The following is a 23,743-nucleotide window of genomic DNA, read 5'->3' on the forward strand; positions in this document are numbered from 1 at the left end:
AAAAGATTATGATTAAAATATATTCTGGCAACCACATGGAATGATCATATTTCATTGTGTCCCATGTCTGAAATGATTCCAGGGCTCCATATGAAATTGTTAAGTTTTAAAAGCACTGTGTGTAACCTCTAATTTTTAAATTTTTGAAGGCAGGATAAAATTGTCCACCCAGTTAGGGAACTGGTTTACTACAATTGGTAATGATTGAATCATTCTTGTCCACCCTAATATTTCACGAGATTTTCTTTCTAGCACAGCTCTTCCTATTCTGTCTTATCAGTGCTTCCGGGGAGATTTGTCAAGGCCTTTATTAGTGTGTGGAAGAGACGCTAGTGTTCCTTGTTTCACAGATATCTATTTCCTAGTACACACTGACTACTGATTTTGATAAAATGATGGGCTTTTATACAAACATAGAATTCCTTTTCTAAACACTTGTGCACCCTTAGGAAAATTTTTTTCTTATGATAATTGGATAAAATAACATAAAGCTGGTCACCCTTTAATTTATTAACATAAACATTCTTAAATTCTACTTCTCTGAACTAATGTAAAATTCACTTCCTTTCTGGCTGCTCTAGAGGTTAAAAAAAATTATGGCACTAATAGAGAAGTGAGGAAAGTTAAAATTAAAAAAAAGAAAAATTACTTCTTGAGAGTGGACTATATATTATATTTTTACTTATTTGCTTTTTTCTTTTATAAAACTCATTTCCTATTCTAGAACAATTCATTTTCAAGAGAAAAAAAGTGCACATGTAAAACAAAATTTCATTCCAATGTCCCCAAGTTAAAACTTTATTCCTGTTATTCCCATGTTAAAGGCACAAAATTTTCTGTAAAAACAGATAAATTCTGTTTTCCATTTTATTTTCATACATTCTATTTGAAACACAGAAAATCCCCTAGTAGTAGTTTAGAATTTATGCAGACTCTGGTTAATCTTATGTTTCAAGTCTATGAAGCATATTCTAAAGCAATAATCATAACACTTAAAATACATTTGCATAACATTTTTGTTGAAGTGGGTATTAGGTATCATATGCACTGCAACATTCCTGGCAAGGGAGTGCATGTAATACTTTAAAATGAAACTTTCCTTTTTCACTTCAGCTCCTTTTCTTGATTGAGAAGCTATAAATGTATCTTGCCTCTTTTCACAAATGAAAATGTGTTCAAACGTAATTAATCTACCCTATTAACTCTATAAAACATCTGCTATATTTGTTAAACACTTCAAACTTCTGTTCTGAACCAGTTAATTCTAAGTAATTTCTCAGTTAAATATTTACATGGGCTTCCATGATGATAAGCTCTAGCTTGTCTTAAATAATCAGCAGATTGTCCAGAGAGAGCTGTGTGAAATGTAACACATTGTAATAGCTATCCACTGGAACTTAAAATGGTTAGCTGGCTTGGACTATTTTTTGCTTATTTTTATCTTAGCCAAAAGAGGTAACAGCCTTATGAGTTCCATTCTTTGTCAATATTTTTAATGTCCAGAATTGTGTTAAAAGGAAAATGAATACCTATGTAGACCTATGCAGATGTTTACCTTGTGAAAATGCTAAATCCAATCTCAAATGTCTCTTTCAGAAAAGTGATAAATCTGTGTGTGTGCAAAATTTTAGAAATAACTCAATTTACAGTTATTTTTATAGCAGACTAAATTAAAAAGTAGAAAACATTGATAGGCATTTTTCTTCAGCAAATTAAATTGAAGAAGAAAAAAAATCCACAGGCTATGCAAATGTGTGGTGTGTACAAAGATAATTAAGAATATGATTCTCTAACTGCACAAATTATATAAATCTGTAAAATATCAGGTTTTGGTCAAAAATTGGAATAAGTTCCACAACAGAGATGCTGTTACAGTGGTAAATGATTAATTTGTAAATGAACTATAAGGCAATTTTTCTCATAGACATCAGAGAATAGAATGATCACTTCAGACTGAGGAAGACAGACAAGATTGAAAGTTCTCCAGTGTGGTAATTAAGTCCAAGTTTTGAAAATAAAAATGATTATATAAAGAGCAGAAGCCAGTTCTCCAACACCAACACTCAGTATTGTTCTAACTAGGTGTTTTCTTCTTTACAATATGCCAAATGTTTATCGAGTTCCTTCTATAAGTATTGTAGAGGTTAGAAAAAAATGAGCCTGTATCCTCTAGAGCAGGGGTCCCCATCCCCCAGGAAAAGGACCAGTACCGGTTCGCAGCCTGTTAGGAACCGGACCACATAGCAGGAAGTGAGTGGTGGGCAAGCGAGCAAGCTTCATCTGTATCTACAGCCACTCCCCATTGCTCATGTTACTGCCTTAGCTCCACCTCCTGTCAGATCAGTGGCTGCATTAGATTCTCATAAGAGCGTGAACCCTATTGTGAACTGTGCACATGAGGGATCTAGGTTGTGTGCTCCTTATGAGAATCTACTGCCTGATGATCTGTCACTGTCTCCCATCACCCCTAGAAGGGACCGTCTAGTTGCAGGAAAACAAGCTCAGGGCTCTCACTGATTCCACATTACGGCGAGTGTATAATTATTTCATTATATATTACAGTGTAATAATAATAGAAATAAAGTGCACAAAAAATATAATGTGCTTGAATCATCCTGAAACCATGCCCCCATCAGGGTTCATGGAAAAATTGTCTTCCACAAAACTTGTCCTTGGTGCTGAAAAGGTTGGGGACCGATGCTCTGGAGCTCACGGTCAACTAAAAGGATAAATGAAGCACACACATAATGACCTTTACAAAACCCAAATAAGGAAGAATTGTGGGAGGGATTCTGAGACAAATGCTGAGCTCTATCCAAGTTCAATTTACATAAACTGGAGGTTAAGTATGTCTGTAATTTTCATAATAAGTGATTGATAAATCCACTGTTTGACTTTACTAAACGGGAGGAACAGTGTCCTGGATCATTATAAATAATCCTCCCAGAATTTTAATTTGTTAGTTTGGGAATAGATATTATTTTTCTACAATTGATTGATCTGTGTTTTACTAATGATAATATTAAAATTATTTTTGCTTTGTCAGTTTCAACTAATGTTCAATACTCTGCTCAAAATGTTCTGAAGATTAGGAGAGCATGGCTAGAATTACAAATTGGTCTTGGATCATTCAAATAGTGAATGATTCATCAAGGATTAAAAAAGAATTTCCTCAACTTTTAATCAAACCTGTAGCTGGGTCCTAGACTTAGCAAAAGTGAGGAGGAGGAGATCAGAGTCATGATAACATCTAGGAGGCCAGTAAGTGATTTATGTATGTGAGTTTGTACCAGATCTTACTACTTGAGTCTCGCATACAAAAGATTATCATAAATATTTTTTGCGTTTGTTAAATACATTCCAAATCAAATATTATACCTTGCATTAGGTAGACTTTGCTACATAATTTCTTTAAATAGTAAAGAGAGTAGATTTTTGATTATATGTGTCCCAGAATTAAGTGTACTCCCTGATGTGTATATGTTTTAGTAACTCATGTTTAAAAACACTGAATGAGCTGTCATCATTTGGATGAATATCAAAAATGTTATATATTAGTTTGACTGTTCATGAAATGATAATAGTTTTCCTAAGGATAAGAGAGAAGAGTTTAATCTAGAGCCAAGATCATGTCAGGCTTATAAAAAAATAACACAACCTCCCTGCAATTATATCGTAATTAATACTTGGTATATTTGAATTTCAAAATTTGTTTTTCTTATAAACACTAGGAATTTTCCATTTTAAAGTTGGCCTAATTATCCAACATTACTTGATTATATATCATTTGGCAGGTTTTGTTGATTTTTTGTTTTTAACTACAAACAGAACTGATTACTTTTTTCCCTTTTTTTCTACCTAAATCAATAAAACATAGACTCCATATGCCCCTGTAACATTAAATTGCTCCCAAAGTAGATAAAAGAAATGAGAGTGATAAATACATAAATTTCATTCAACTATTGTGGAGAAGGAGTAACAAAGATTTGGGGGAACAGTGAGAACTGACGACATATGCAGAATTTTTTGTACTAACACTTTAAAAAAATTAGTTACAATAATTTATACTGAACTCTGAGAATATTAATCAAATGAAAGCCGTCTGATTTAAAAATTAAAATACGTATATCACTTTTTTATTCAAAATAAAATTAGATGGTGAAATTAAGCATGTATGACATTCATGAAAATTTAGTAATAAAATAATTTACAGACAGGCAAATGCTGAGAGATTTTGTCACCACCAGGCCTGCCCTACAAGAGCTCCTGAAGGAAGCACTAAACATGGAAAGGAACAGCTGGTAACAGCCACTGCAAAAACATGCCAAATTGTAAAGACCATCAAGTCTAGGAAGAAACTGCATCAACTAACGAGCAAAATAACCAGCTAACATCATAATAACAGGATCAAATTCACATGAACAATATTAACCTTAAATGTAAATGGGCTAAATGCTCCAATTAAAAGACATAGGCTGGCAAATTGGATAAAGAGTCAAGACCCATCAGTGTGCTGTATTCAGGAAACCTATCTCATGTGCAGAGACACACATAGGCTCAAAATAAAGGGAGGGAGGAAGATCTACCAAGCAAATGGAAAACAAAAAAAGGCAGGGATTGCAATCCTAGTCTCTGATAAAACAGACTTTAAACTAACAAAGATCAAAAGAGACAAAGAAGGCCATTACATAATGGTAAAGGGATCAGTTCAACAAGAAGAGCTAACTTTCCTAAATATATATGCATCCAATACAGGAGCACCCACATTCATAAAGCAAGTCCTTAGAGACCTACAAAGAGCCTTAGACTCCCATACAGTAATAATGGGAGACTTTAACACCCCACTGTCAACATTAGACAGATCATTGAGACAGAAAGTTAACAAGGATATCCAGGAATTGAATTCAGCTCTGCACCAAGCAGACCTAATAGACATCTACAGAACTCTCCACCCCAAATCAACAGAATATACGTTTTTTTCAGCACCACACTGCACCTATTCCAAAATTGACCACATAGTTGGAAGTAAAGCACTCCTCAGCAAATGTAAAAGAACAGAAATCACAACAAACTGTCCCTCAGACCATAGTGCAATCAAACTAGAACTCAGGATTAAGAAACTCTCAAAAACCGCTCAACTACATGGAAACTGAACAACCTGCTCCTGAATGACTGCTGGGTACATAATGAAATGAAGGCAGAAATAAAGATGTTCTTTGAAACCAGCGAGAACAAAGACACAACATACCAGAATCTCTGGGACACATTTAAAGCAGTGTGTAGAGGGAAATTTATAGCACTAAATGCCCACAAGAGAAAGCAGGAAAGATCTAAAATTGACACCCTAACATCGCAATTAAAAGAACTAGAGAAGCAAGAGCAAACACATTCAAAAGCTAGCAGAAGGCAAGAAATAACTAAGATCAGAGCAGAACTGAAGGAGAGACACAAAAAACCCTTCAAAAAATTAATGAATCGAGGAGCTGGTTTTTTGAAAAGATCAACAGAATTGATAGACCACTAGCAAGACTAATAAAGAAGAAAAGAGAGAAGAATCAAATAGATGCAATAAAAAATGATAAAGGGGATATAACCACCGATCCCACAGAAATACAAACTACCATCAGAGAATACTACAAACACCTCTATGCAAATAAACTATAAAATCTAGAAGAAATGGATAAATTCCTCAACACATACACCCTCCCAAGACTAAAACAGGAAGAAGTTGAATCTCTTAATAGACCAATAACAGGCTCTGAAATTGAGGCAATAATTAATAGCTTACCAACCAAAAAGAGTCCAGGACCAGATGGATTCACAGCCGAATTCTACCAGAGGTACAAGGAGGAGCTGGTACCATTCCTTCTGAAACTATTCCAATCAATAGAAAAAGAGAGAATCCTCCCTAACTCATTTTATGAGGACAGCATCATGCTGATACCAAAGCCTGGCAGAGACACAACAAAAAAAGAGAATTTTAGACCAATATCCCTGATGAACATCGATGCAAAAATCCTCAATAAAATACTGGAAAACCGAATCCAGCAGCACATCAAAAAGCTTATCCACCATGATCAAGTGGGCTTCATCCCTGGGATGCAAGGCTGGTTTAACATAAACAAATCATATAAACAGAACCAAAGACAAAAACCACATGATTATCTCAACAGATGCAGAAAAGGCCTTTGACAAAATTCAACAGTCCTTCATGCTAAAAACTCTCAATAAATTAGGTATTGATGGGATGTATCTCAAAATAATAAGAGCTATTTATGACAAACCCACAGCCAATATCATACTGGATGGGCAAAAACTGGAAGCATTCCCTTTGAAAACTGGCACATGACAGGGATGCCCTCCTTCACCGCTCCTATTCAACATAGTGTTGGAAGTTCTGGCCAGGGCAATCAGGCGGGAGAAGGAAATAAAGGGTATTCAATTAGGAAAAGAGGAAGTCAAATTGTCCCTGTTTGCAGATGACATGACTGTATATCTAGAAAACCCCATCGTCTCAGCACAAAATCTCCTTAAGTTGATAAGCAACTTCAGCAAAGTCTCAGGATACAAAATTAATGTGCAAAAATCACAAGCATTCTTATACACCAATAACAGACAAACGGAGAGCCAAATCATGAGTGAACTCCCATTCACAATTGCTTCAAAGAGAATAAAATACCTAGGAATCCAACTTACAAGGGATGTGAAGGACCTCTTCAAGGAGAACTACAAACCACTGCTAAACGAAATAAAAGAGGACACAAACAAATGGGAGAACCTTCCATGCTCATGGAGAGGAAGAATCAATATCATGAAAATGGCCATACTGCCCAAGGTAATTTATAGATTCAATGCAATCTCCATCAAGCTACCAATGACTTTCTTCACAGAATTGGAAAAAACTACTTTAAAGTTCATATGAAACCAAAAAAGAGCCTGCATTGCCAAGTCAATCCTAAGCCAAAAGAACAAAGCTGGAGGCATCATGCTACCTAACTTCAGACTCTACTACAAGGCTACAGTAACCAAAACAGCATGATACTGGTACCAAAACAGAGATATAGACCAGTGGAACAGAACAGAGTCCTCAGAAATAATACCACACATCTACAACTATCTGATCTTTGACAAACCTGACAAAAACAAGCAATGGGGAAAGGATTCCCTATTTAACAAATGGTGCTGGGAATACTGGCTTGCCATATGTAGAAAGCTGAAACTGGATCCCTTCCTTACACCTTATACAAAAATTAATTCAAGATGGATTAAAGACTTAAATGTTAGACCTAAAACCATAAAAACCCTAGAAGAAAACCTAGGCAATACCATTCAGGACATAGGCATGGGCAAGGACTTCACGTCTAAAGCACCAAAAGCAATGGCAACAAAAGCCAAAATTGAAAAATGGGATCTAATTAAACTAAAGAGCTTCTGCACAGCAAAAGAAACTACCATCAGAGTGAACAGGCAACCTACAGAATGGGAGAAAATTTTTGCAGTCTACTCATCTGACAAACGGCTAATATCCAGAATCTACAATGAACTCAAACAAATTTACAAGAAAAAAACAAACAACCCCATCAAAAAGTGGGCAAAGGGTATGTACAGACACTTCTCAAAAGAAGATATTTATGCAGCCAAAAGACACATGAAAAAATGCTCATCATCACTGGCCATCAGAGAAATGCAAATCAAAACCACAATGAGATATCATCTCACACCAGTTAGAATGGCAATCATTAAAAAGTCAGGAAACAACAGGTGCTGGAGAGGATGTGGAGAAATAGGAACACTTTTACACTGTTGGTGGGACTGTAAACTAGTTCAACCATTGTGGAAGACAATGCAGCGATTCCTCAGGGATCTAGAACTAGAAATACCATTTGACCCAGCCATCCCATTACTGGGTATATACCCAAAGGAATATAAATCATGCTGCTATAAAGACACATGCACACATATGTTTATTGCAGCACTGCTCACAATAGCAAAGACTTGGAACCAACCCAAATGTCCAACAATGATAGACTGGATTAAGAAAATGTGGCGCATATACACCATGGAATACTATGCAGCCATAAAAAAGGATGAGTTCATGTCCTTTGTAGGGATATGGATGAGGCTGGAAACCATCATTCTCAGCAAACTATCACAAGGACAAAAAACCAAACACCACATGTTCTCACTCATAGGTGGGAATTGAGCAATGAGAACACATGGACATAGGAAGGGGAACATCACACACTGGGGCCTGTTGTGGGGTTGGGGGAGTGGGGAGGGATAGCATTAGGAGATATACCTAATGTAAATAACGAGTTAATGGGTGCAGCACACCAACATGGCACATGTATACATATGTAACAAACCTGCACATTGTGCACATGTACCCTAGAACTTAAAGTATAATAAAAAATATATATATAAAAGAAAATTTAGTTTATATGAAAAAAATTAAAAATGAATATATACATAATAAGTAACTATGGATCATGATGAGTACATCTGGCCTTTTAGTTTCAACATAGCCATCACTTTTTAGAAAAAGGTCATATTATAAAAATGAATGTTAATTATTTTTAAATTAGATAAAAGAATTTCTTCTGGAATAAAGGGGAATAAATTTACATTTATTTGCATTTGTATTATCAGATTTTTCATTTATTTCAAACCATTTAAGGCATTTAATAGATGATGGGTTAATTATAAATATTTGGAAAACTTTTTGAAAATTACTGCCTTTACCCAAAAACTTTTATTGGAGTGGATGAGTTCCCCATGTGAATTGTCATTTGGCCAGTAACAGGCACATACTGTGATGGATAAGATATAGATTCTATTATAGATTAGAGCCTGGTGAGAGTAACAAATCATTACATGAATAATCACTTAAATGAATTAGTGGTAAGTACTTGAGAGAAAAAGTGCAAGGCACTAGCAGACTGAAACAAGGCATTGTCTCCAAGTGGCAAATCAGGGAAGATCAAGCCTGGTTTTCTTAAGATCAGTTTGGCTGTGATGCGAATGGATGGAGGAATGTGTAGCGTCAAGTAGGAAGCTCTTACAGATGAGCAAGAATATGGGAGCAGTAGAGTGGAGAGAAATGGATGAATCCAAACGTATCTTGTAGATAAAGCCAACAAGATTTTGTAACTGTATGTGAGAGAGAAGTTTAAGAGAGTTGAATGTGGAGAATGAGTTCTAGATTTCTGGCATGCGCATGAAGAGAGTGTGGTATGGATTTATTGATTTGGGGCATGGTGGAAGAGGATCCAGTTTTGGAGGGAGGATCCTGAGTTCAGCATTTGATGGGGTAAACTGTGGATGCCTGTGAGGTAGCAGCGGTTCCATCAAGCACGTGGTGGGTCTGAATGCAGCTCAGAGATAAACTGGAGTTGTAGATCTGGGAATTGCTGGTCTAGAGAATCCAAAGCCCACAGATGTGTGAGATCAATGTGAGAGAATGTGGACTGAGAAGAAAATGAGACAAAAATCTCCCGCATTTAATGGTTGATTAGGGAAGAAAGAAGCAGCAGGAAAGAAGTAGTCATAACTGCTGAAGTTTTTTTTGAATGGCAATATCATCATTTTTAATTTCATGTGGAGTAAGAATTTCTGTCTAAAATAAGAATCAGGAGACTTGACTTTCAGATTAATACCTGGGATTTCCTAGGACTTCATTATGATCTGAAAAAAAAAGAATGTTTATTTTCCCTACCACTTTATATTATTACAAGAAAGCAGTAAATATTTTTAATATTAAAAGTTCAATGTTATGAGTAGGCATGTTTGAAGCCAACACCATAATCATGCATTTCCTTAGAATATACTTTAAAAGCTACTCTCAACCAAAAATATAATTTTATTTATAGAGTTTAAATGTATAAAGAGGTATCTTTTTCTGCTTGCAAATATTGTTACCACTTATTTATGGTGGTTTGTTGAAACATGGTTCCAATCATATGAGATTCTTCACTGGCGGTGAACATTTGGTCTCACACCTGATGCGGGACTGCCTTTTTTTCTTTCTGGAGTTAGCTACAAAGATAAGCCAGTCAAAGAAGGGCAATTCATCATTATTAATATATTATATAGTTCAGCCTTGAAAGAGCTCAAATTACTTTAAAAGTTTGTTTTAATCAACAAAATAATTATTAATTTTCACAACATTCTTTGTGAGGCAGGTGTACTTGAAACAGTGTATTAACATGTGTCTCTTTTTCCTCATAGGGTTCCCTGGGGATACAAGGCCCCCAAGGTCCACCTGGAAAAGAGGGTCAGAGGGTAAGTAAACTTGGAACAACTGGTGGGCATTACTAACTTAGGGGCTACTTATTTCGGAACACTAATGAAAATGAAACCGAAATAGAGCAAGCAGATGGGCATATGGAGAGTATCAATTATCCAAAGGCTGAAATTTGAGATTTGAGATTTTGACAGAGGTTTTGCAATTCAGAAAATTCTATATTTTTCAAGATTGGCAGCACAAGTGTAGAGATATTGTTTGGATAAAATGAATTAGCCCTAATTTGATCTACACTACTTTGGTCATATTTTTAGTTTTTGAATTAAGTTGATGAGTATCTTTGTGGAGGTCCAGCCTATTTATTAATTCCATAAAGGTTGTGGATATTAACTACATTGTTTATCCAAATTAAATTATTAACTTCACTGGCTTTTCATAACTCTCCTTTCATTGTCATTTATTGCCTTTAACTGAGACAAAATAGTAAGCAAATAAATCGTCGTTGGAATTGGTAGTAGAGCAATACCCTCCTATTTCTAGTGCAGTTCAATTTCATCATTCCACAGTAAAACGAAGCCCTGCAGTGTTATGACAACTGGTCAGCTTCATATGAGCAGTGATGACCCCATTCTTGTGTTTTACTGTTATTATTATCATTTTCAAACCATTTTAAAGTCTCAAAAAATCTTGTGTGTTCTTTCTCATGTGCTTATTTATGGCCGTCTTTGTACTAAATAGTACAAGTACTGTCAACTTCTGTTCCCTTGTTGATGAGCATTCCATGACTTAGAGTTTAGATGATTTGCCTAAACTTGAGCTTCTGACTGTAGTCCTACATTCTCTTTTATTATTAACCCCAAATATGTTTCTTAGACATTCTCATTTATTATTCCCAGTTCTGCCTTCTGTAAAATAAATCTCTTTCCTCAACTACAAATATTTGAGGGTCAGTGGTGTATTGTACTAAGGTTTACCTCTTATCAAGTTAATAAAATCCCAATTCTCTTAACTTGTTCTCTTATCATATGGATTCTGGACTCTCCAACATGCCAATAATCTTTGCCAGAAAACACTCATTGGCTTTCCAGAGTTGTCGAGAATGAGACTGGATACATGTGGTCTTACTTAGGGCAGAGTAAAATGAGGCAAGTACGCCCCATACCACAGACAACATGCTACTATTATGGCCTAAGATTGAGCCAATGCTCCTTTGTCTGTTATTGTACTTTTGACTTGTACTGCATGTGGTCAATTAAATGCTCCTCCCTTTTTATTTTAATGAAAAATGCTAAGTCAGGTCTTCACCCAGCCTGTTGTTGTACAGTTGCCTTTTTGAATCACAGAGTAGGAACTGATCCTTGTTGTTAAATTTCATCTTTCTTGATTTTAATCCCTAATAGCATTCTATTCTTTGGGGGCTTTTTGCTTTTAAAAAGTGATTTGAATCCTGTTTTCCAGTGAAATATCCCTCAGCCTTATGCTACTTTAAAATTTGATAAGCCTACATTCTGTCTTCATTCAAATCGTTAATAAATCCTGAACAGAACTGGGCCTGAGAACCCCGTGTAACACCAGCCTAGGCTACCATCTTTTCCACCATTGATGTCCTTAAAGTGTGACAATCAAATCATGTACAAATGTATTTGAACCCTACCACCTTCCCACCCACATTTCTTGATTTGGTTTGTAAGATAATTATGACAGACTTGTTAGATACTAGCTGAACTGAAAAAATATTTAAATGAGGCTTTTTAAAAATAATAATGCTTCAAGTTAAAATTGTACCCTATCAAAGCTTGCATTTCATAAGAAAGTAGATTAAAGAATAAATTAAACATGTATTTTCCATGATAATAATGAAGGAAATCAGTTAAATTGTAAAGTTCAACCACTGTTTTATGTAAATTTACTCCATTTATAAATGTGTGTAGTCCAGATAATTTTATATTACTTTTATCTTCTATCAAGAGTAACATAATGTCAGAAACTAAAGAATGTAATAGAACTTATAGACACTTTTAGGCATAGTTTGTCGTTATTGCTACTGCTCTTTCCCAAATGCCCTATTTATCAAAAGAAGTAGCTAGAGAAGGTATTATTGACATTATCCACATTTACAAATGATTATATGCATTTGGATTATATCCATATATGCTCAGTGATTTATTCTGCTTTATAAACTACTTGAATGGGAAACAAATGAATTTTAAAAACGAGCGTTCTTACATATTTACATTTAGGTCCAACTGAGTGCCACCATTTCTTCTCAGCTCAATAGTTAAGGAGTACTCAGCTCTTTCAGACATAAAAATGTACTTGTACGTGTATGCCTGTCTATATACATATGTGTGTATACATACAGATGCACATTCTGAAAGCTAAGACCAATAATTTTTCTATTTCACTAAAGTTTGCAGTGGAAAACAATAGTGAGAAAAATCTAGGAATGTAAAATCATTTTTATTTACCCAGTGTTAAAAAACTCTTGTATTTTGATTATGAGTGGTTGACCAAGAAGGTATTAACTATCATTAAGCCTATTTAAATGAAACATAAAATGTGTGAAGTTTTATGCACTTTATTCCTAGACATAATGACTTTAATGAAAGCAGAACATTTAATTTTAAACAAATCATTAACTTGTTGGTTTTCATCAATGATTAAATAGGTAGTAGCTACTACTCTACCAATATCTCACAATTATGGTGAGTTTCAAACATGGGTGTCACATTTAAACATGCTTTGAAAAATATCAAACATTATAGAAACATGTTAATATTGCTATTATTATTATGAAAGACATAGGATTCTGATCAATGAATTCTTTGTCTTTTTCTCTTTAACTCTTTGTGTAGTTTCCTATAAGCATAATAGCAACACTATCTTTTTGCAAGTACCACGCCAAGGTTCTGTTTGAAATTTTGATTAGTTGATTTTATTTTTTTAATTATCATTTAAGCTGCTAAATCTTAGTTTATAAAGTGTTCATTTAATAAAATGTAGAAGTAATGTTCTTCTTACGCTTGAAAGCTATTCTTAACCTTAACAATGTTCTGTGACAATATGTATCTGAAATTTATGGGCTATTTTATTTCTCAACTTCCTGATTTTCATTTTTTGGATCTTTTATATGCCATTATTTATTTATTTACTTTGTCTTCTTGAAGCCCTGCAAGCAAAATATTTGGTTGACATATTTTTTAGTCTTACATCCTTTATGGATTCACACAGTTTTTAGAATTCAATGAATGTTGAATATTGATCCTAAGCTACAGATGAGAATGTTTCAGATCACGATGAGGGAGAACAGAATGGCATTGGGGGTTGGGGGCCTTCCTGGAAGTTAAGAGGGGGTTTAATCCATCATGAGGCAGAAAAAGGCCATACAGAACCAAGAAGTCAACAGAAGAGCGGTTCTAGATTCATGAAGGGTTCAGCAGAATTAAAATTTGGGACAAAGTAAGTGGAGAGATGCTGGATAAGAGAAGTGGCTGGAACTGATGCTGGAGAGAGAAGTTCGGTTGAGTAGTGAGGAGGGCACTGAAAACAAAAATCTCAAGAAAATGTGTAAGGAAATTAGGGCATGAGTTGTGAGGAAGGAGAGGCAAACAATGGAGATTGTGGTGGAGGGAAAAGGACAGGAACTGGTTGGAAACCCAGAGAAGTATCTTCGTGAAAAGTGGAATATTTCAGGTAGCAGAGCATGTTCATGGATATTAACGAGAAACATTGCAAAAGAACTGGCATTATAAAAATTCCATTTAAGATGTAGGTTCCTTGCAGGATTTCTTAGTATTCGTAACAGACTCTTCCCAAAAATAATGAAAACAATAATTGTTTTTATGTAACCTTGAATTTTCATTTTATAGTCACATTAAATGCACATCTGAATAATCTCAAGGTTAGCGTGAAGCTACTCTGGTCTTTTTAAAAGAGGTTCCTCTAGGTCTCTGAAAAAAGACATTTACTGGTGAATCAACTAGTTACTGCCGCAAACAGAAGTTTGTGTGGTTGGACCAAGATGACACCTCACTCTTGCACTCTGTTGCAGGATCCTAATTTTGATCCTGAACAGAAACTTTATGTTTTAAATTCCCTGTAACTTACCCCTCTGTCCTGCCCTGTCTTGCTCTCAATTTATCCTCTCTGCCTGTGCCTGTCCTTTTTCCCCTCTCTGGGCAACCATCCTCTTGATTGCCTCCTTGCAACATTTTTGTGCAGGTTTTACTTTCCCTTGAAGTGCTTGCTCCAAGCTGGCTTTGAAGCTGTTTCTGGAGTCAGGATTCCTTGCATTCTAAACAGCACAGAGAACATCAACCTACCTACCCCTGCCCCCGTCAAGATGTGTTTCTTTGCACCAGCCCACACTTGATGGCAAAGGGGCTGGGTCACATTTCCTCCATGAGCTGGGAGCCTACAAAAGTATAGGAGGGCAGGGCAAGCAACATGTCCACTTTCATCTTATGGTGCAAGCAACTTGGAATTTAGCATACAGGTTGCACCACAGACTTTGGGGCCAGATTGCCTGAATTTTATTTATTTATTTATTTATTTATTTATTTATTTATTTATTTATTATTGAGACAGAGTTTTGCTCTTGTTGCCCAGGCTGCAGTGCAGTGGTGCAGTCTTGGCTCACTACAACCTCCACCTCCCCAGTTCAAGTGATTCTGCTGCCTCAGCCTCCCAAGTAGCTGGGATTACAGGCATGCACCACCATGCTTGGTGAATTTTTGTATTTTTAGTAGAGATGGGGTTTCACCACGTTGGTCAGGCTGGTCTCAAACTCCTGACCTCAGGTGATCCACCCTCCTTGGCCTACCAAAGTGCTGAGATTACAGGCCTGAGCCACAGCACCTGGCCCAGATTGCCTGAATTTAAATCCCAGCTTTACTGCTTATTAGCTTTGTGATCTTGTGTGAATTCCTCAGCCACTCTGCACCTCACATGCCTCTTTTAGAAAATGGAGATGCTAATAACGCCTACCCCACAGGGCTGTGATGAGGAGTAATGCCATGTCGGTGTTAGCCTAGTGATCTCAAGATGTTTATAGAAGGGAATGTAGGTATACAGCTTCAGAATATTAGTACTTGATTAAGGAGAATGTCTAATTGATCAAAAAAATATTTAAGATAAAATGACTTTTTTCACTACTACTCTGTTGAATCTATTTTATTTAAATTTTACCTGAATCTTACTTTACCTAGATGTCCATGCCCATTTTCTAATGCCCCAGAAGCTTGAGGCCCAGTGTTGATCTAACTTGATAATAAAATTGAGTATGTAAAAATGTCTGCAGGGTAGAGTAGACTATTGCCTTTTCCTTAAAGAAAGAGATGAAGATTGGTGTCATCACTGTGGAGTAGCTGAGACCTCAAAATTTGTTTGATGAACAAATTGTGCTGATCATGTGTAAATTTACTGGGATTTTCATGTAAAATTTACACTTGGTTTTTCTTTTGGTTTGATTCTGAACTGGTTGATATACTTTACCTAAGACAGCACAAGTAATGAATTATGTTATTAATAAGTACTGGGCTATATTGATCTCATTAGGTAAAAGGACATCAAAGTCATTGCTTTTAAGAAATCAACACATACAACAGGACTCACTTAAGCAAAATTTTCCTTAAGCTTATTTGTTTTTACGGGGCTTGGGATATTTTTCAAGTGAAATTGTGCCCTCGTAGTCTAGCCATGCTCTATGAAAACTTTGTAGAACACAGCAAGACAGTAATGCAGGTCAGACCTGCCTCACAGTAGAGTAAAAAAATAATAATAATAGTGTTTCATTGGGCGCGGTGGCTCATGTCTGTAATCCCAGCACTTTGGAAGGCCAAGACGGGCGGATCACTTGAGATCAGAAGTTCAAGACCAGCCTGGCCAACATGGTGAAACCCTGTCTCTACTAAAAATACAATAATTAGCTGGACATGGTGGTGGGTGCCAGTAATCCCAGCTACTCGGGAGACTGAGGCAGGAGAATCGCTTGAACCCAGGAGGTGGAAGTTGCAGTGAGCCGAGATTGTGCCACTGTACTCCAGCCTGGGTGACAGAGCAAGAATCCACCTCAAAAAAAAAAAAAAAAAAAAAAGAGAGAGAGAGAGAAAGAGTATTTCTTCTTACTTTAAGATAGCTTATTCCAAGTTACCAACTTCACAGCTACAAAATGATCTCATTGTTCCAATGAAATGATTTCAGGGTCTGGTAGAAACCACTAACAATTGTCTGCAGTTGCACATCCTTACACAGGCTTGAATTTTAGAGAGGAGTCTTATAGAGAAAAGAATGGATAATTATGAATTTACAGGAAGTAATTTTGTTAGTTTCACATTAAAACAGGTGATATGATTGTTTTCTTATCTTTATGTGTCAAAACTGACAATGACCTTTAAAATGCACAATGAGTGTTTCATAATTCTGCTCTCACTAAAACTATGACTGGTGTCCTTCCACCAGGAATTTGTATTACTAGCAAGAAAAAGTCAAAAATAACTTTAAATAGTAGTTTTAACTCTGGTCATAGGTAGAAAAAAAGCATCTTTTTTGCTTGGATTCATCTATAAATATAAACATATACCTTAAAAATAACATGTTAAATGTTCTGTATTCTACAACTATTGGTTCATGCTTATTACTTGTTAGAAAATTCTTGGCATACAGATAACATCATATTTTATTTACTTGCTATGACATTTCTTCAGAATGTCTCCATGAGGATTATCTTGGGAGTTTGCAAGAGATACCATCCTTAATTCTGTCTGACATTTCTAGATGAATAACAGGGAAATTGGGTACCCTATTCAGGTCCAAGCAACAGGTGCAGAGCTTTCTCCAACACATTGTTTGAATTTACAAAACCAAATATGAAACTCGGTGGATAAAAATAAGCAAATCTGCATTTATCCCTGCATCTCTGTTTGCAGAGCTCCATAGTGGACTTTGGCTGCTTGGTGTCTCCTAAAATTGGATCAAATATAGTTACTGAAGCAATGTAGTAAGACAGGAAAAAGGGGGAAAGGCTAATATGTGTTCATGTCAAACAAATGCCTTCAAGGGCGTAGTTGTGCAGCAAGGATAGTCCTTTACTTTTGCCTCATATTTTCTTACTGGTGGGAAAGATAAATCAAGGAAAAAGATGTTGGTAAACAACTTCTAGCACAGGCTAATTAAAATCAGATGAACAAGAGATGTAGCCCAGACTTTGTGATCACAGGCCATCCCTTAGATAAAGTTAAACAGCACAGCTAGTTACTGACAGTGTGCCTGTGTCTCCTTGTGGTAAATTTCACTCTAACTAGTGGTTTCTGCAGTGCACTTGAGACAGAAGAGACAAAATGCCCTGGAAAGGCTGTCGATGAGAAAAAAAAATATTGTAAGCAATGATTTTGTTCCAATAATACTTATATCAATAGTAAAGCAACAGTGAGCTGAGGTCCTTACATTCACTTAAATGAAGAGCTGAATGACATTATTTGTATTGTAACAAAATAACATAATAAGTTTTCTCTTTTATATGGATTAGTAAAGGAAAAATGTTTTGTATTTTCAAATAGGACCCTGAGTCTGAATGGTTTATTTATTTATGTGAATAGACCCAAGAGCTGTTCTCTGATGTGGAAGAGCCACATCATCTAGTGGGGACTCCTTCAAACTGGAGAGATTCAGCCCCTGAGCCGAGTGGCTGAGAGCTTCAGAGAGAAGCCTGGAGAGGTGAGGGTGGACCCATTTCAGGAACATCAAATCATCACATTTTCTAGCTAAAGGGGTACTATAGTATCATTCCAGCCCACCAAATAAGAAAACAGAGACCCAGAAAACATTGGCAATTCTCCAAGGCTGCAGGGCTATTTATTCTAACTGTTCTGCATAATATACACCCATTGTCTATTTTGTGGTATCACACTGAAACCCAGATTTGCATGTTTTAAAATAGGGATATTGAGAATTTAACCAAATCACTAACTTTTTAAAAAGTTACTTAAAAATCACTAACTTAATTTTTCTAATTAAAGCCACACACTAGAAGGGACAAATATAGGTAGGTACAGCTGATCCCTTTATGGTCTCCACACATTGTGATGAGCACACATTCTGTCCCTATAACCTGCACCAACATTTGGGAACCAGCAATGCCTGGCCAGTGAGGGACCAGGGGGAGAGTCAGAACTGCTCTTTTTTTCTCAGGAGAGCAATTGGATCAATTTGTGACTTCAGCCAAATCACTCAAGACTCTAGTCTAAATTTATCTGTTTTATCATAACTTAGCCCTCAGGTATATTATGGGATTAAGCCGGAAGCACTTTAAATGCACTCTGGTGACAGGTGTTCTATGAAGGAGTCTTATAAATATTACCTACTTAGCCACAGAAACACTTAAAGAGAGTGGAAAAGGAGAAGGCACATTCTGCCAAAGTGGCGATATGCTAATACACCTGCATCAGGATCTTTATTCAGAACATTACACTGAACACGTTAGTAACTATTTCACACATTTACCATTGGAAATGTCAAGTAGAAAGTTATTTATCCATTTGGGATGGAGTGAATATATGTGTGGATGGCTGCCAAAACCAAGAATTAATCACAAGTTATTAATCCATTTGGAAAATATAAACAGATAAGTTTTCAGAAATGCAAAACATTTGGAGCCTGAAACATTTTTATGGCCTAATGACTTTGAAAGCCAGCAAATTATGTTTCCAATAAACAAGCCCTCAACTTTGTAAAACTCTATAGTATTTTGAGTTACCTTAGGTAATGGCACATAATTCTCAAAGCAACTTTAATTTTATAGCACTTTTGTTTTTCTTATACATTATATTTTAATTATCGAGAGAGAAGCTATTGCAAAGTAAATGTGATGCCATAATTCTTTAAAAAGTTGAAAATTTATCTTTTATATGATGTACGTAGATTGTACTGTGTTTTTATTTCTAAATTTCTTGGAATGGTAGTATTGAGAGTCGCTCTTGAATTCTTCAGAAATACCTTAGAAACTACTTTTTCTCATTTTCCTCAAAACCAGTAAACTTTTACTTGGACTTTTTTTGTGTGAATTATTGTAGATTAATTTGATATTTATTTGATATCTCTAATATGTCCAACACAAACAGATACATATATGTATGTACATGTATGTAAGCATTATCCATTGTGTTTTTTAAATTCACAACAGTATACAACGTATGTTGTGACCACTGTATTATGGTGTCATTTGTGGCTCTCAAATCACTAGACAATGCACTTCTTGAACACTAGAAAGGACTGTTGTTTGTATTTCTTATGTGAGAGATGTTAACAATGTGTCTATGCAACCGTGAGAAAGATGACTGCAGAGTATCTACAAGTATATTTAATACCTTGAATGCACATAAAATTCAATAATGTAAACACAATTTATGTGCATTCAATATTTTTATTCAATAATAATGCCACTTTAAGAAAATCAGTCTTAGAACGTACAATGAAAAGAGCAAGATATCATTGGAAAAAATCTGCACCTTTTGTTCTGCCATATTGAAGGCCGTTGCTTCACACTCTCCATTGGCCATGTGTTTTATGCAGTCTTCCAAATCTTTTGCAGAAACATTTCCATAGCTTTGCGCATTTATTCAATCATGTTTATAGTTTATTTGTCTTCGAAAGTATTTGAGGGTCTTATAAATGCAATCAAATCAAAATCTCTACACTGAGAGAAAAAGACAAGAGCTAATGAATAGAGAGTAGGAAAGAGAAGAAAATAAGCAAAAACACCTATACTGAGTGAGGCAACTGCATTTGAACAAAAAGCCTCTCTGAAAGATCTGAGGGCCTATTTATTTACTCAAGAAACATTTGAGTGCCTGTTTTGTGTGAAATACCATGGAAGTTGGCTTAAGTCAGGCTTCCCTAAAAGCAGAGCCTAAGATGGGATTCTTGTATAAGCAATTTACAGAAGAAACCTGTAACAGAGTGAGGGAAGCAGACAAGAGAAGAGAAGAATGCAGGCAAAATATGGTTTCAGGAGCATCAAGTCTCTCCCTGATCTCACAAGACACTCTGGAGCACCACAGAATTTCTCCTGCCTTGAAGCAAGGGGCGAGGCTTGCCCTCACAGGGTGGGGAGATGGGCAGTAACTTCCCAGTATCTCCAGGCCAGGTAGATCCTGTAGACTAAGGTAACCCTCCAGGAATGGGTGTAGATAGAAGCTTGTAGCAGCCAACACCCATGGCAACTGAGCCCACCCAAGCCTGGCACCAACTGCACCTGTACGGAGGTGAAATAAAACACAATCCTTAACATCACTGACACAGAATCCTTGATGGCTTTTGAGTGAAAGTGAAGACATGATTTTAAAAAGAACTTTGATAATATTAACCTCACAGGCCGGGTTCAGTGGCTCACACCTGTAATCCCAGCACTTTGGGAGGCCGAGGCGGGCAGGTAACTTGAGGTCAGGAGTTCGATACCAGCCTGGCCAACATGGTGAAACTCTGTCTCTACTAAAAATACAAAAATTAGCTGGGCATGGTGGTGTGCACCTCTAATCTCAGCTATGTGGGAGGCTGAGGCAGGAGAATCTCTTAATCCCAGGAGACAGAGGCTTCAGTGAGCCGAGCTCACATCACTGCACTCCAGTGTGGGCGACAAAGGAGACTCTATCTCAAAAAAAAGAAAACTATTCTTGTAGTTTAATCAATAAGTAATAAAGGGCATGATTATAAAAACCAGTGAAATGGCTGATGGGAGTGACATCAAGGAGATTGAATGAACACAGAACAGGCAAAGGACTTAAGTTTCAGAAGTGATTGCTGACGTATCAAGTCTGAAATGATAGTGCCTTTAAATGAAGTAGAAAACACTTGAAGAAAACATTCTTTTAGAAGAGATGAGTCAGTTTGAAGCCTACAGCATTAGGGCTACGGAAAGAATCTGCAATCAAAAGCCCCTTAAGATGTGAGCTGAGTAGAAGAACCAAGTTTACTGTTAGCAAGTCATCAGTTTAAGGGTGATAACTAAAGCCATCACAATGGAGTGAGGGGGCAGTGTGCAAGGGAGAAACTAGAAAGAAAAGAACTGAAAGTAGAACCTTGAAATTTGGGTAAACCTATATATAGGAATGGGGTGGAGAGATGAACTAGAAAGTTTAAAGTATAGAAAAGTGGGAGAATAAGAAGAAAGTTTTGAAAGGGAGGGGACTGTGAACTGATAGGAAATTCTTCAGAGGTATCAGGGAGGATGGAGGTTGAGAAAAAGCCATTGGTGATCTTGAAGGAAGCTGGTTTCTTAGCGTGTCTGTGTTGCACAGGGGCAAACATGACACTGCACGGATCTCAAGAGTGTAGTAGATATTGAGAAAGTCAGGGGATTATGAACTATTATTCTCAAAAGCTGAGGTGTAAAGAGAGATGGCATAAGACTACATTGGGAGAGGTCAAGGAAAATCTTTGTTTCTTTTTTTCTCATAAGTGTATATATATATATATGAATACTCAACTACAATTACAAACTGAAGCAAAGAAGTCTGTAAATAGGGAGAAACTGAAGATGCAAGCACAACAAACAATAATAAATTATCCAGACATACTGGAGGAGGCCAAAAGGGAAGGCACAGGTATAAACATGGGTCAGCATCTTTACCTTGAGGACACAGGAAAAGGAAAGGAGGGGCATGGACACTCACTTTGAGGACAAAGTAGAAATAAAGGCTTATTGCATATTCACATTGCATATGCATATTCTTCTCATATAGAAAGAATTTTTTAGTGTAGATATGATTTAGTAAAACATTTGCTGTTTATAAGAGGCATTAATCACAAGATTGTTTTCAGGCCAATAGATACACCTACTACTTTCTTCCCTCATGAGCAGCAAGCCCAACTTAGGTAAAAGTAGAGAGAAATATAGAAGTAGAGGAAGTCAAACTAAACGATGGTGAAAGGGGCAGGCCTTGGGATAAGAAAAAGTCTATTATTGCAATTTCAGTTTAATTTCAGTTTTGCTAGGTTTTTCAAGCTGCTGGGGAAAATGTGGGCATTTCATTTTATCCCTTTTATCTAAGACTCCTTTCCTTTGTAAATTACCAGTGGTATCTTACAAGAGCATTTCTGTTATCAGACATTTGTCTGAATTCATTTATTTTGTTTCACAAATTCATTTTGTCAGAACACAGTTCTAACTCCTTGGAAAACTTTGTTTTATTGGTATAATATAAATGAGGTCAGGGTAAAATATTGTCAAAATTAAATTGTTCTTATCTTTATTGCTTTTGGCAATTTTCACGTTTTATGTCTCTGTGCACATTCTGTAAACTGTCATTTATTTTTTCTCAAATGGTATAAAATTTCTGAAGCATGCTAATTAAGTATCGTTTCCAAGCGAGGAAATGTCAAGGGACTGTCTTACCATATGAAGAGTCCTGCCTGTGTTTTATCAGTAAGTCCTTGTGGTTATGGTGATACATTTTTGTATACTCTACTGGTAACTTACTATGGGCTTAAAAACCTTTTTCACTGGGAGCTTATGCAAGTGAATGTGGTGTGTTTCTTTGCAGCTGTTGCCATAGAAATAAAGACCTTTTCAAAGTAAAATGAGGATGGCATAAGAATTACAAATTCAAAAGAAGTTACGCTTCTAATTTAATATCAAAAATGGTGCACTATTCCCTTTCTTTTTAATTTTGTCAAAATTGCATGACCTGAGTGCATCTAATATACTTTTATTAGATAATTTCTAGTATCAGAAAAGCTGAAGCAAAAAAAATGGAATAGATGAATTCCCCACAGCATTCAGTAGGATGGGCTTTAATCTTTAATCTTTCATTCTTAAGACTTATAATATTTCTAATTGTCTTCTGCATGCTCTACCTCCATACTACTTTCTTTCTTATTTTCCATTTAAATCTAATTACCTATAGTGGGCTTTCTTAAAAACAAACCATTTATTTTGCTTTCTTTCTTTACCACATCATTTTCAACAACAAGGCACATTTTCTAGCATTAACACACACACAAGGATGAACAAATCTATGAAACTTTCTCAGATTTTATTACTGTTCATGTTCAGACTTTGAAAGTCTTGTAGACTTCTTTTGAAAATTAAAAAAAACCTGAAGCAGTTACACAAATTAAAGTTTATACCAGAATGTAAATCAACACACAGCTCCCTTCATTGAGAAATTCTTGCTAAAAAGAAATGTCAGCAGAACTAAACAATAGGCTTAATGACATGGCAAAAATTGTGAATTTGTAAAGATTAATATGTTAATTTGGAGATTATTTTATTTTGAGATAATATGGAAAATGACCATGCATGCTGAGGTGTGATGGTTATTGAGGAGAAAAATTTTATCAAAAATATTAGGATTATAGAATTAATTCATTGTTTCTGCAAGTTAAGAAACCAGTTTATTCTTACTTTTTTAAAAATAAAATTTGAACAGTTTTATAGACTTGCTTATTTGTCTGTTATCATCAGTATTTTAAATAATGTCAATATTTCTATGCAAAGAAAGAATG

At 35.9% G+C, this 23,743-nt stretch overlaps 1 protein-coding gene across 1 annotated transcript in view; it reads left to right on the forward strand.

The window, feature by feature from the left end:
* COL19A1 (collagen type XIX alpha 1 chain) overlaps positions 1 to 23,743 on the forward strand; it is a 337,557-nt gene that overhangs the window by 188,427 nt on the left and 125,387 nt on the right. The window contains exon 15 of the mRNA XM_063707696.1: positions 10,228 to 10,281. Coding sequence (XP_063563766.1) covers positions 10,228 to 10,281 — 54 coding nt within the window. The remainder of the gene's footprint in view (positions 1 to 10,227; positions 10,282 to 23,743) is intronic.

This window comes from Gorilla gorilla, chromosome 5 (genome assembly GCF_029281585.2).
Source record: "Gorilla gorilla gorilla isolate KB3781 chromosome 5, NHGRI_mGorGor1-v2.1_pri, whole genome shotgun sequence".
Classification (NCBI taxonomy): domain Eukaryota; kingdom Metazoa; phylum Chordata; class Mammalia; order Primates; family Hominidae; genus Gorilla; species Gorilla gorilla.